Raw genomic sequence first — 12,445 nt, 5'->3', positions numbered from 1 at the left:
CATTTTCTTTCCAGTTTCTTTTTTCTGATTTACATTGTATCACTCTATGCATTTAAACACCACTGTTATGCAATTTTAACTGCGAGAACGCTTTGGCAATTTTTTTCTTCTAATGTACCATCAGTAAACAAGCACAACTGAAAACGGCCACTCAGACTACATGCAACTGTGGTTGACATACGGGTACATAGTTATGTTGCGAAATGATGCGATTGACAAAAAACATGTTGTATATCTAAACTAGAGCACCATAAATTAGTATAACTAAGCAGGATTATAGTTATACTAGTCCTACAGATGAGCAGGAATCAATGCCATATTGTTGGAGCATTGCTCACTTTGAAGTATGTGTTAGTTACCCAGCTGAATCCAGTAGACAATTATGACAAAGGACAACAAGAAATCAGGTACACATCTAGTGAATCAAAGTAGATGTTAATTTATTTAAACATTTTTTTTACAGATAAGGGTAAACAAAATGAGACAATCTACATAATATTAAAATTATGAAAAGACCACCTAGGTAGGTCAAAATAATTCCTGAATACTGGCTTGCTATTTCTATGATTAACAGCAAAGAAAAGCAAATCTGCAACTCCTACAGAACAATTGTAGTCTTTTAGAATCACCAGAAGTCGGCGTTAAACTAGTAAATATATTTGTGGTCAGTGTGTGTACAAAAATTATTTCAGTGTTTTCACCCATAAATGCTTTAAAGTAACAGGTGCTTCTTAGTATTTGTGGAAATAATAATTAAATTACATGTAGAATATGGGGTGAATATATTTACTTAAAGCGAGAGGGTCGTCACCTGCGCACACAGTGGAATTGAGTCCCAAGCGCCGATAACACACGCTAAAAATGCAAAGGTTTATGAGTAGATGCTTGTTTGTAAACAATGACACGCTATGGCCATCTGAAGCATGCACATGTGACGACTCCCCCGCTTTATCCTCACACAACTAATAATTTATTAGTTGTCTGAGCTTGAACATAGCCATGTTACTGCCACCATCTGTCATAGATAACCAGTTTCTTGTCAGCGATAACTGAAGTACCCGGTATTGCTTCAAGTATAGATTGAGTTGTTTTCAGGGTGCAGTAAATGATACTGACCACCAGAGTGAAGCTACACATATAAAGTCATAATTGAGTAGTTGTTGCACTCTTCGTTGTCATCATAGTCGTGCAGCTAGTGATCAAATTTCACATGCATTGTATACATTTGCATAATGAATCACTGCAACCACAACCCACTAAAGTGGAACTCTGAGATTATTCATAAATAGATCAAATTGACACTTTTGATATCATTCTGAAAGTCTGACAGTGAACAACAAAATAAACTGAGCAGTAAACCGCTATTTGTTATCAATTTCCCATGCAATATTTCTCTGAAATGCCAGCAATATTTGTTCAACTTTGGCATTTTCTATTCCAACAAGCTGATGCTCCTGGACACAAGCATTCTCATGAGGGATACACAGAGTGCAGTGAAAACACCAGAATTTAGGTATTTGAATTTAAAATGAAGACAGGGTGCTTGAATTGAAATTGCAGGTTTGTTATGTAGAATGGTCATGGAATTCAATAATTCACTATTTTCATATTTAAAAACATTTTTTTTCATTATTTTTTTTTTCAAAAATAGTGAAACTTTTGATATCCAAACGGGTGTTCGTACATATTGTGAGGGAGATAAATAGCAACTTATCTGATCAGATTATTAAAACTTCATAATTACAATTTCTGAAGAAAAAAAAAATTTAGCCAAGTACTGTAGTTCAAGTACTGAATACAACATTCTCTAGTGACACCATTTTAAACCAAACAGAACTAATTTTTTTTTTTTATTTGAGTCATTTGAAAACCAGTTTACCATGACCTGTAAATATTTCATGTAGAATACTATTTACTCAACCTTTTCACCACCAGTTTCCTATTCATTTCCAGAAATAATGAAGAATATAAGAAAAATGTTCAGAAAAATTTAGGTAAGTCTGATGGTGAAAAGGCTAAACGAGTTGAAAATACTCAAGGTGGGTTGACGTATGAATAAAAAAAAAACACTGGATAAAGTTTTGCGATTAGTAGCCTGGATTGGTCACATGAGATTCTCCAGTATCTGCAGTTTACTTTCATTATTTCAATAATTGCTACAACCATAATAGTTTTAAGCTGCATTGGCGAATTAAACAATCTTGTCAAGTGGCTGCAGTGTTTGTCTCTCAGGCCATTCAAGCATGGTGCCCATGATGCTTGGGTATTTTGAAAACAAAAAAGAATACACTTTGTGACTGGAGTTGTCAATTTTCACAACTGTAAATTGTAATTCATTGTATATACAAGTATGCATCTGTAAACACGACGTGAATGACAGTCATGTTAGGAAAATAGATGCATGATCAGCATAAAAATAACACTTTACCCAAATTTAATTTCGCAAAATTTTACAAAAAATTCACATAGCTATTTCTAGACAGTACCGGTAACATCTAAGCAACCATTATCAATATTTCAGCAAGGTTCTTCCCAGGGCATTATAGAGTAGGGGTTTCCAACTGTTTAATTTTGGATGAACAATAGAACCAATTTAGTATAACAATAGAGTATATTTAGCATAACAATGAATACAATAGTTAATTAAAATATGGTATTGTTATGTTAATTATTCGATACTCTATGCTGTTTTTCTGGGGAGAACCCTATTCAGGTAGCTAATATGTCACGGATTACAGTACGTCAGGATTTTAACGATATTAGGTACATAACTATTGAAAGGTCATTGACATTGGGCATACCGTAATTTGCCCCATTAAAAGCACATCAATCCAATAGAAGCACTTGTTACATGCGCTACTAATGGAGTAAATACAGTATTGACCCAGTATATACAAATGCATCTCACAATAGCATGTATATAACTTCAATCTATTCAGTCCTAAATGACGCATTTGCTGTACAAATAATATTCGGAAAGGCTGCCTTAACAGATCGTACATCGTGCTGTGATACGTCAGTGTTACAAAAATCCTGTTAGTGTTTAGAAAAATAACACTGAGTATCTTACCATTGAAATAAATCCATGTTCTTCACTGAATACATAGAATTGGGCCTCTATAGTGCACACTTATGGATAAATAATTCAAGTACAATTACCGTAACAACGAATACAATAGAGGTAATTAACTGCAAACTGGCAGATCTGTGAGGAACGTTTCCTGCGAGAACACTGTCAGTGATCATCGTCAAATTTATATGATCTGCCAGTGTATTGTATCACCGCATCACCACCTGAAGCATATCAGTAATTGAAGTGCATCAACAACTGCCTGTATTGTGTACTGGATTATTATAGACACAGAGCAGTAATTGCATCAACAACTGCCTGTATTGTGTACTGGATTATTATAGACACAGAGCAGTAATTGCATCAACAACTGCCTGTATTGTGTACTGGATTATTATAGACACAGAGCAGTAATTGCATCAGAACCTAATCAGTAAAATTTACATATTTATACAATTTCTCAGGCGTGATCAGACTTTGCAGAAAAGAAATTTGATTCAGAATTCTTGCGTATTCATTTCCGATTAAGTTGTTGGCTGCAAAATCAGTACTGATACATACGCCAGCCTATATTCATAATTATGTTTTTGACGATAGCCAAGTCAAAGAGATGCAGCTACAAAGAGCGTAAACTGTAGGAGGATATGATAATTAGGTCATGTGACGTGTTGTATAAAGCAATCCTGAGACAATGTGTAACGTATAACTGCTGTATATCTTGATAAAATTCAGCCAATGAGGACTAAGTGTACATCATTTCCGCCATGGGGGACATTTTTTTGGGGATGTAAACTAAATTTTCAAAATATCCTGCTAAGTCTTCCATAGAGGTATCATCAGCGAATCGTGCTTCTTGCGCGCAACTCCATGTATCAGACTGCTGTGGAAAATGTTTTGACTTAGCGTCTTTCTTGCCACCAAATTGTGATATTTTAGATTCGCATTCTGTTCTATAATCAGTGAAATTATATTTAGGAACTTTACTATAATTCCTTTCTTTGGACAGACTCTCGCTCCCGTCAGAGCAACGTTTCTTCTTCCGATGTAAGTCCTCAGAAGTCTTGTTATCCCTGCATTTTGCTAAGTTGTCAAACGAATTGAAATTGACAATTTTGCTAAAATGCGCAGGGAGAGTAAGCTCATTATTCTCTTGGTTTATTGAAGCGGTTGCAGCCTCTTCTTGACAGCGATCTTCTTCAATAGTTGGCAGTTGACAAAATGCATTGTTTGTTAGATGTCTTCTACTTCGGTGTGGTTTCAACTTAGAGCCACAGATGATAGGTTCATTCTTAATAGCTGTCCTTCCATGTAACATGCGTCCGCATTCACTCATAGAAAGCAAACTAAGCTTAACGTTTGTTCTGTTAATATGAACCTCTCCACTGGTGCAACTCTCAGCGTTTGAATCAAACTTATCCAGGTCAGAATTATTGTTCACTTTGTATGGTTCTGATCTTGGATTATGAGTTCGATGCCAGGCCACAGACTTCCAACTACCAATTTTCTTTTGAAGCATAGGCGGTTCATTATTGGATATTCGTCTACAGTGCTTTGATGATTTTAAAAACTTGCTCCTGAGAAGAAAAAGGAAAAAAGTAAGTGACATATGGAAAGGACGCAAGGTTTTAAAATTGTCTTCAGAAATGGCACTGGCAATCATTATATTTCCCCTCCTTAGCACTGGACATTAGTATGTATATATATGATACTTGCTTTATAAGACAAAGCAGGAGAAAATATCACAGTCTTGGGTACTTTTTTTTTTAAATTTAGGAACATGTATTCACTAAGGAAACCAATGTTCAATATTAATTTGCATCTACCTAACCACAGACCCATTAAATACATACCGGTACCAATCTCCTTGGCAGTTGTTTTTTCTTGTTCTTTGCCGAGAGTTCATTCTGGGTCTATTGAGGAACAACAATTAATGATATATAACAACCTCCTCGTCTTGGTGCATATAGTACAATGTAGTAAATTACAATGTGGTTTATACATGGTTAAATACCAATTAAACATGAAAACAAAAATTGATCACAGTAAATCATTTAAAAATTGTTGTGTAACGATTCACACACACATCATTCATATTTAACGTTATTATGAAGGAAGAAAATATATGCAAAATAATAAAAGTGGTCATTTTGGAGCATTTTTTATGGGATAACACCACCGAACAAGAAGTTGCAATTTTTTAACACGATTAAAATATTTGTGGCCTAGAAAAGTGTATTACCGAACTATATTTTTACTGCCAGGGTGACGTCAAATATATGAAATCAATATCGGTAGAACCATTCGTTAAAACATAAGGTCTATGGTTAAAACCAAGTTCACGCTGTGACTTGTAGCGGCAACATCGTCACCGCCGAGCGAAACAAGGGCAGCCATGCACTTAAAATCATGACCGATAAACGACCAATGCAGCCGACGTACCATCACAGACATTGCCGGTCATCAAGTAGTCCACACGAATGCTTGCTTGAACGAACATATAAATGTTTATAATTTGACAAATGTCACAAAATGAATAAATTCTGGGTTTTTTAATTTATGAGTAGGCTTCTACCTTATATTTTCAAACCTCCATGCTACTAATACTAAGCTTGAATAATTAACTGCCGTCAATTAATGTCACCAGAGAGTGAAAGTGGTGCAGTGAATAACATTTGTTTTTATTTATTTATTGTACGAACACAGAACCAGAAGAACGTGTGTTAAAACAACTTTTTGTTCGGTGGTATTAGTTGTGTTCACGTTACACGAAGTACGGGCTAAGATTTAAGCTGATTAGGCTTATCTAGCATATTAGCACATGCTAAGGGGTGCCATTAGTCGGTGACCTTTGGTAAGCCGCTATTTACGAATGAAAAATGGATGACACGTGCGAGGTTCTATTTCTGCTGCTGGCATGTTTCGTTCTAATTTTGAAGCGACGTGCACAGGAACGCGAGAGAAGACGGACCACTTATTTGGATACACATAAACAGTATACAACGGGCGTAACAGAATACAGCGTTTTATTAATGCATGTCATAGACAGCAAACCAAATTTATTTTGTCTACGATTGGAGCTGCTGTACACTCTACTACAGTGACCCGATTAGTGTGGAAGTGAGTGCGGAGTAATGACTGGTGGAATAGTGTCGTTATACGAACATGGGACAATTTTCACACCCAAAGGTTGCCCCAGAGGGGGCTTAGCCCTGGGCTAAGCGTTCGCGCATACTTCGTTAGCCCATGCTAAGGTCTAGACCGCGTCATAAATTCGGATCAGATTTAACCCGTACTTAGCATTCCTTAGCCTGTGCGTTTTCTTAGCACGGGCTAAGGAATTTAACCTCTTAGCCCATGCTAAGGAGCTGTGCGTGAACGCAAGTATTATCATCTGCTACAATAACAATGCCGGAATTTTCACAGTACACCTTAAAACAATGAAACAGTTATCCGTCATTTTCTGGTGACGCGTGAAGTCACACTTAGCATGGCAGGTCATCTTGGGAACACATGTGTGATAGCCTGTATTGTAAACAATTTTTGTCAGAGACCAAGTGCACAGGTAATATCACAGGGTGATAACGATTTAAACAGGTCCCCTGTTAAAACCCATCGTGGAGAACACTGGGTCAATAACACTTATTAGCATAGTCACTATCTAAGAAACAATCGCCATTGCGACTAAATTGAGCCTTTAACCCCTGTTCACAAGTGTCTTATTTCAAGGACCAGCTTTCTGCAAGCTGAACTAATTTTGGTAGACACCAGGTTAATTAATTTGTTCACATGTATTTTTCAACAGTGAATTAAAAATAACTCTGGGTAGAACCCTATATTTTTTGTGATATAATAATTAACATATTATATTATTAAAAAAAATTAGTCCTATGCTATTTTCAATGTACTTACCTTTCCGGGTCAACTTTTAGTCTCTTGAACAATGAGCGGAGTTCATAGTCTTCAACAGCATTTTCTGTAGTTGCCATTGCCATAACTGTGTGGTTAAGAAATATTGCAATGTGATGAATAATACTGACTGTGACTCGGTGACTCAGAGTGACTATAAAATATGTAAATAACAAGGAACAATGTAGCATAGTACAAAGAACTTCAATGGACAAGTTTAAAACAACGACTCTGATTAGTACATCCCTCATTAATATTGGGAGTTTGGGAAGCAACATTTGTGATTCATAAGCAACCCTGAATAATATCTTGTTGGCTGCATGGTTTGGTTGCATGTCATGTGTTTGTAGTTTCTTTCTTGGACAACACATTCACCTGCCACGAACATTGGTGTTTAGAACATCGCTGGACAATACAGGGCTATGTTGTCGCAATCTAGGTGTGTTTAAACACAGTCCCTCAAATGAGGGACTGTGGTTTAAAACAATAATAAATCTTTAACATCAAGAACTACGTGTGTAGATATTAATCCTGCCACATTGAAGCTTAAACGTGTAATAATACTACACCGACTTATCCTAAAACGATCCTGAACTGTCTATTTGTGACAACAGATTTTGCTAGGAACAGGTTTAATGAAAAGTGTCGATATACAGCGAAATATAATCAAAATTAATTTTGTTGTGGACAACACATTCACCTGCCACGAACATTGGTGTTTAGAACATCGCTGGATAATACAGGGCTATGTTGTCGCAATCTAGGTGTGTTTAAACACAGTCCCTCAAATGAGGGACTGTGGTTTAAAACAATAATAAATCTTCAACATCAAGAACTATGTGTGTAGATATTAATCCTGCCACATTGAAGCTTAAACGTGTAATAATACTACACCGACTTATCCTAAAACGATCCTGAACTGTCTATTTGTGACAACAGATTTTGCTAGGAACAGGTTTAATGAAAAGTGTCGATATACAGCGAAATATAATCAAAATTAATTTTGTTGTGGATTGCCTCTTCGTTGTAGTGAGAAAAATCGACTTGCATAGTAATTGTTTTTCAAAACAAATTAAAACCTGTTGAACCAGTAACTTCCACCTTTCCTTACATATATGTACTTGCACATCACGTCTTCGCGGTGTGAATGTGAGTATGGACGTTCATTGTGTACGCGACCTTTTGCGACCACGATAGTCCTTTTCGGCCTTCAAAAACAAACAAGATTCACTGGCGCAATCTTAAAATATTGTTGTTGTTCACAGACTATTGTTTTCGGACTGGGCTTTGTTGTGGGGCTATTACAGATTAATCACACGAATTCGTGTGTCTTCTGTCCCGCTGGCAGTCTTCCTTCCAGTGTAGGGAACACTGTTTTGGAGATCATCCGAATAGTACAGTGAGATCCGTTATAATAGTAATACGTTGAATCATTGTGATTCCAACGTCAGGATGAATCAACAACACAAAAAACGAGTACTATTGAATGAATGATGTTGAATTTGGCATCGGCGACGATACTCATTTAGTGGACTCATTACAGCAAGTCAACAACTGGAACTTACGACTTAAATATCAAAAGGATTACCTACCGAACGGGGGTTATTTCAAATTTAAAAAGAATAAATCGACTTCCGTACACCGCGTGGACGCCATTTTGCTGTGGTATGCAAGGATTTGTGGGTAATATTGACGCAATAATAAATGTTTGTTGCCGTAGATGGCGCACCTAACAACTAGTCACGACTAGTGACTAATCGAGGACTAAAGGGACAACACCTCCAATGATTCCATCTAAAACATGCTCCTAAGGTCAAGTGTGGTAAAGGTAAAACAATACTGGCTATTTGGTCAGTCTGATTACCATGGGAACGTCACCCGATCCACTATTTGTACTGAGAGGCTCCGATGGCCCTATTAATACTCTGCAGTTTTGTTCAGGCAGTTCTACAGAACCATTCATTCTATCAGGCTGTGGAAATGGATTAGTACAATTATGGAATCTACAGACGAGAAGACTTCAATCTACTGTCGAAGTGCATGATGGGAATGGTATTTTATGGGCTAATATGATTGACAATGGTAAATTCATCAGTCAAGGGCGAGACTGTAGAATAAAATGCTGGGATTTGTCGAAAGGTCACTGTGATGTTATCTCAACCTTTTCTTACGATGCTGCAGGATTTTGCCAGTGTACCTTTTCAAAGAAAGCCAATATGCTGGCTGTTCCTGGGAAGGAGCCCTCTGTAGTTGACATTTATAAATTTGAGACAGCTGAAAAAATCTCATCATTAGTACCCATAGAGGGCGCAAGAGCGCTAGGTATGGTAATGAGGATGAAGTTTGTCTCCTCATCCGAAGATAGACCATGCCTACTTGCTGGTTATGAAGATGGGAGCATTGCATTGTGGGATATATCTATGGTAAAAATTCTCAATCGTGTCAAAGTTCATAATGAGTCAGTGATGGGATTGGACTATTCCATTTCTCAGCGGCGGGGTGTATCTGGTTCTGCGGATGACAAGCTATCATCATGGTTTGTGAACGAGGCTATGGAAATAAAATGTGAAACCAAATTGACTCTAACTAACGCTGGGATATCAGACGTTAATATTCGAGATGATGACAGAATTTTAGCAACTGCAGGATGGGATTCTAGAATCAGGATTTTTAGTTTTAAAAAATTGAAACCTCTAGCAGTGTTGTGTTACCATAGAGACACTGTACATTGTCTTGCGTTCTCCACACTGCAAGGATATCCTGGATTGCTGGCAGCTGGCTCCAAGGACAAACATATCAGTTTTTGGTCCATTTACAATGATTTGTAACTATGACGATGAAGTATGGATAACTGAACATTTCTTGTTATTTTTATAATGTTGTTCATGTTAGTTAGCTTCACAGTCATATTACGGCACTTGTTTGGATTATGTCCATATTATATGTGTGCTGTATATGTTTCTTTTGTGAATGCAATGTAACGTGATAACTGGTATTTTAGGCACATACAAAAATGTGTACATCTGAAAACGGTTGTATATTCACCACTGCATAATGAAAATGCTAAAATAATGGTCAACACTAAACTGAAATTTGATATTTTGAACAAAATTAGTTTTAGAAAGTTAAAGCGTGGTGGTCGTTGCACAGTGCGTGTTCGAATTTCATGTAAATGAACAATGTATTTTACACGCGTTGTATACGTTGCTATGAGTCCCATATCGAACAGGACGTGGCGTGACGACTACCGCCCTTTAAAGCACTACAGTTGTCATGCTGCATCATGTTCGATAAGTGACGTACAGCACATGTAAATTTAGATGTTTGCTTTAATTAAATAATTTGTTAGTGATGAGACCAAAACCAAATTGCCTTTCTAACTTTTATTATTTAAGCTAATCTGAGTGTCTAATGATCTGGAAGTATGTACTGTATATCTGTTCTTCATTTGATGCAAGTGTCTCGTGTGTCAATCTTTCCCATGATGCAATGCAGGAAACAGAAAATGCTCAAAAGTTGTACACAATTGTATTCAAGATATTGAGAATTGTAGGTCAAGTGTCATATTGCAATGAACTTGAGACTGTTAAAAAAAACATAAAAGAACTTCAATAAAAACACGTTTTCTGTAGTTGAGGAGGATTGATCGAATTGAAGATTACATTTTTTGCTTGTTTTCATTATTATGAGTTAAAGCGGTCGTCGCGCAGTGCGTGTTCGAATTTCATGTAAACAAACAATGTATTTTACATGGGTTGTATACGTCGCTATGAGTCCCATATTGAACACGATGCGGCGTGACAACCTCTGTCCTTTAATGTCAGGATACCAAAAATGAAAAAAAAAATTGGGCTCAGCCTACAATTTTTTGAGCAAGAAGAGTTCAAAATTACATTAAAAAAAATCATAGTTTTTATTTTTACATTTTATGGTAAAACCCAACCCTAAATTTTTGTAACATACACCCAACATAAAATACATTATTATATGTCACATATACATTGTTTATGCATTTCTTTGAATGTAAAACCACAGAATAGCAACACAGTAATACAGCAATATATCAATCATAAAAATCATGCAGCAGACTATTCCTATATATATATATATATGTTCATTTACAACATATATATGCATAGGAACACGGTGATTTTTACACCGAGGTGGTAATAAATACATACATACATTTTTTACAATTAAAACTAATTTGATGCTGTCTCTAATTGATATGATTTTCATGTTAAGATACAGAGAAAAAACAAGCAAGTGATACCTTGATTTTGATGCCTTTTTACTTCACTATGGTACTGATTGGATATCAGGCCATAGAGGGCAGCCTACATAATACGGAAGGCACGCTTACATCATGGAGTGATCTTGGAATTTCCAGATAGAATTTTTCATATATTGGAAGGATGTGTGTGATCAGATACAAAAAAACGTGTCAGCAAAAGCTGTATGAGATGGGATGCAGACTGGTTATTAAATACACTAAGCTTAGTCGTATTTTGATTAAATTAAAGCTAATCGGACCCAACAACTTGAATAGAGAACTGTCATGATAAAGCCTTTGAAAATTGCATTGACAAATTATTTAGAATATAATAAGGCTGTTTATTATAAATGAAATGTGTTTAACCAAAATAAATTACGATTTTTAGAGACAAGTTATCCATCAGGATTAAATAGTGAGCTTGTAAAACCTCTCAACAAGGCCGATGATGGCAGTATACAGTATCCACTAATAAAAAGGAATACACAATTGCAGCATTGTTCGAAGTTGGATACGTGATGGCACTGCAAGTCAAAGTGGAAATTTCAGTTAATACAAAATATGATTAAAGCCTAATTAGATTCCAAATCTGTTTTCCCGGTGACGTACGTTCTGCCATGGAACTATAGTTCCATGGTTCTGCTGAGTGGACAGCCAGGATGACAGAACATCATTGTGTATTCGCACACTCAAGAAGCGTGTTTCCCATTTTTTGTTAACATTTTCAGTTTGAGAGATTCAAATTCCACGTGAATTCTTATTACATTTTATAGATAGGCTTGAAATTAGCATTGCAAAAATTGCAAAATTTTCTCTCCGCAGCGTGTGTGTTATTTTGAGTGAGGTCAGTCAATTTGTACTTCGTTATTGTACTTTACGGTGGAATATAATACTATTATCCAAGAATATCATATCCCGCACAGTGATTGGGAATGATTTATTGCTTTTGCAAGGTTGGTGATCATCTTCTTTGCTCGCAGTTTGCTGCAACGCAGCTTTGAAGTTGAAGTTGAACATCTCTGCATTCACTCACAAAATTGAAAAACCTGAAAAATTGCCACCTAAAACAAGCTACGAGTAGAATTGCAGTTTCATGGAAAATATATTCCATACGGCTGTGTTTTAGATGTTTTCATTATTTCTGGGTTTTTTTCTTTAGTGCATGATGTCTCGGGAATACGTGTTAAAAAATTTTA

The 12,445-nt window shown here is 36.3% G+C and overlaps 2 protein-coding genes across 2 annotated transcripts; one reads left to right on the top strand and one right to left on the bottom strand.

Moving 5' to 3' along the window:
* Window positions 1–403: 403 nt before the first annotated feature.
* Window positions 404–8,659, bottom strand: LOC102808976 (uncharacterized). Its single transcript, XM_006822722.3, has 4 exons — window positions 8,569–8,659; window positions 6,980–7,064; window positions 4,921–4,980; window positions 404–4,644 (listed from the first exon to the last, which is right to left on the bottom strand). Exons 2-4 carry the CDS (start codon window positions 7,060–7,062, stop codon window positions 3,813–3,815), a joined length of 975 nt encoding a protein of 324 aa, XP_006822785.1. The 5' UTR covers window positions 7,063–7,064; window positions 8,569–8,659; the 3' UTR covers window positions 404–3,812.
* A 69-nt stretch (window positions 8,660–8,728) lies between these two features.
* LOC100377395 (guanine nucleotide-binding protein subunit beta-like protein 1) lies at window positions 8,729–10,637 on the top strand. Its single transcript, XM_002739713.3, has one exon. It carries the CDS (start codon window positions 8,842–8,844, stop codon window positions 9,802–9,804), a length of 963 nt encoding a protein of 320 aa, XP_002739759.1. The 5' UTR covers window positions 8,729–8,841; the 3' UTR covers window positions 9,805–10,637.
* Window positions 10,638–12,445: the final 1,808 nt, after the last annotated feature.

This window comes from Saccoglossus kowalevskii, chromosome 18, assembly GCF_978046115.1.
Source record: "Saccoglossus kowalevskii chromosome 18, keSacKowa6.1, whole genome shotgun sequence".
NCBI lineage: Eukaryota > Metazoa > Hemichordata > Enteropneusta > Harrimaniidae > Saccoglossus > Saccoglossus kowalevskii.
This window is presented reverse-complemented; position numbering and strand designations above follow the sequence as displayed.

What these genes read in the sequence shown, in the direction of transcription:
- LOC102808976 (XM_006822722.3), bottom strand. Translation starts at nt 7,062, where the DNA reads ATGGCAATGGCAACTACAGAAAATGCTGTTGAAGACTATGAACTCCGC. An exon ending in CTAAAAGTTGACCCGGAAAG is followed by an intron (nt 4,981 to 6,979) that starts GTAAGTACATTG and finishes GTTCCTCAATAG; the next exon opens with ACCCAGAATGAACTCTCGGC. An exon ending in TGCCAAGGAGATTGGTACCG is followed by an intron (nt 4,645 to 4,920) that starts GTATGTATTTAA and finishes TTTTCTTCTCAG; the next exon opens with GAGCAAGTTTTTAAAATCAT.
- LOC100377395 (XM_002739713.3), top strand. Translation starts at nt 8,842, where the DNA reads ATGGGAACGTCACCCGATCCACTATTTGTACTGAGAGGCTCCGATGGC.